Source organism: Parasteatoda tepidariorum, chromosome 1, assembly GCF_043381705.1.
Source record: "Parasteatoda tepidariorum isolate YZ-2023 chromosome 1, CAS_Ptep_4.0, whole genome shotgun sequence".
NCBI classification, from domain to species: Eukaryota; Metazoa; Arthropoda; class Arachnida; order Araneae; family Theridiidae; genus Parasteatoda; species Parasteatoda tepidariorum.
In genome coordinates, this window is record NC_092204.1 from 37,561,805 (window position 1) to 37,563,317 (window position 1,513).

The 1,513-nt window shown below is 35.3% G+C and overlaps 1 protein-coding gene across 2 annotated transcripts in view; it reads left to right on the top strand.

Moving 5' to 3' along the window:
- LOC107444435 (neural cell adhesion molecule 2-like) overlaps positions 1-1,513 on the top strand; it is a 205,311-nt gene that overhangs the window by 174,831 nt on the left and 28,967 nt on the right. For both annotated transcript variants that reach the window (XM_071178773.1, XM_071178770.1), the window contains exon 6: positions 335-625. In XM_071178773.1, coding sequence (XP_071034874.1) covers positions 335-625 — 291 coding nt within the window. The remainder of the gene's footprint in view (positions 1-334; positions 626-1,513) is intronic.

The window sequence follows — 1,513 nt, forward strand, 5'->3', positions numbered from 1 at the left end:
TGATAAGCCAATCAGGGATCCCCCCTCTGCCCTGTGCGTCTCCAAACACGTCTTCGATGTTCGTCAAAACACAGTTGGAAACGGGATTCGTCGCTAAAGACTATACGTCCCCAGTCGGCACCATTCCAGCCTGATCGAGCGTCAATTTTGCGCGTCTTAGTGCGTTCTTGGTGCGTCGATTTTTTTGTTATGGAGTGTATATATATATATAAGCAGTGTTAGCAATATTAAGATATTTAAGTAATTTTTTTGGCAATAGGACCCTTAAATTTCATCAATCTTCTTCCTGTTAAAGGAAGGTGTTGTCTTATTAATTGCGTAATTCGTCTTTTAGATGTGCCTCAGCTGGTCTTACGACTAGGAAGCAAATTGCGCCATTTCCGAATTCAAGAAGGAAACGATGTGTATATGGAATGTGACATTCGTGCCAATCCTTGGGTTACTGAAATTGGATGGGCCTTTGAAGGAAGAGAATTACATACCAATGTTTCTGCAGGGCTCATAATTAGCAATCAATCATTAGTTCTTCAGAAAGTTCAAAGGACAAACAGAGGCCATTATACCTGTTCTGCTTCCAACTCAGAGGGAATGGGAGAAAGTAAACCTCTCTATTTATCAATACAATGTAAGTATATTTACGATTTAAATATCAATAACGACATATACATTCATACGCGAGACAAACAAGTAAAATCTATATAAAGAAGAATGTCATAATAGACTACGATCCACCTCAGGAAACATGGCATCGGATTATTGTAGACAACATTGCGATTATAACGGAATTAACTTTGAAGCATTTATGCTGATTCTAAAAGCGTAATTTTCGTATTCTTGTCCAGAAATGTTTATATCATAATATTTTTGAATTCATGAGATCCTCTTTTAAAAAAACCCCTGGTGTTAAGCATTATACACTATTGTTGCAGTTTCAGCTTTAATTTTTATTGATTGTAAAACTTCTTACACGAAGTTAGTAAAAACTTAGTTTACTGCTTCAGTCCATATTCAGTGTTAAACTCGAAACTGTTCATTTTAGAACTCTTTATTCATCCTTTCAGTATGAATAGTGAGTCCTGAAGTGTAACAGCATGTACCTTGATTGTAATAGCATTTATTGTAATAGCATGTGCATTGAATGTATTATTGTAATGGCGCGTTACACTTACAATGCTTTTTAGGTTATATTAAATGGTATAAAAGGAAAGAGTAGGCAGAAAAGCTGTAAATCTTTGTAAAATTATTACTCCTATAATACACTTAAAATGCTTAATACCATAAGCAGACAGCAAAGAAACTAGTAAATGAGAACATGAAACGCGATAAGAAGTGAAGTGATTATGTCTAATCGTGTGATTTTAATCGGATTTAATTGGACAATCGATCAAGCAACGTCACGCGCGTATGTCGAATCTGATTGGCTTCTGAACAGACGAATGCCACGATTTAAAACAATGACCAAATGATGACGTCACTAGCAGGTATCCAATATTATTTTTAATATATATATATA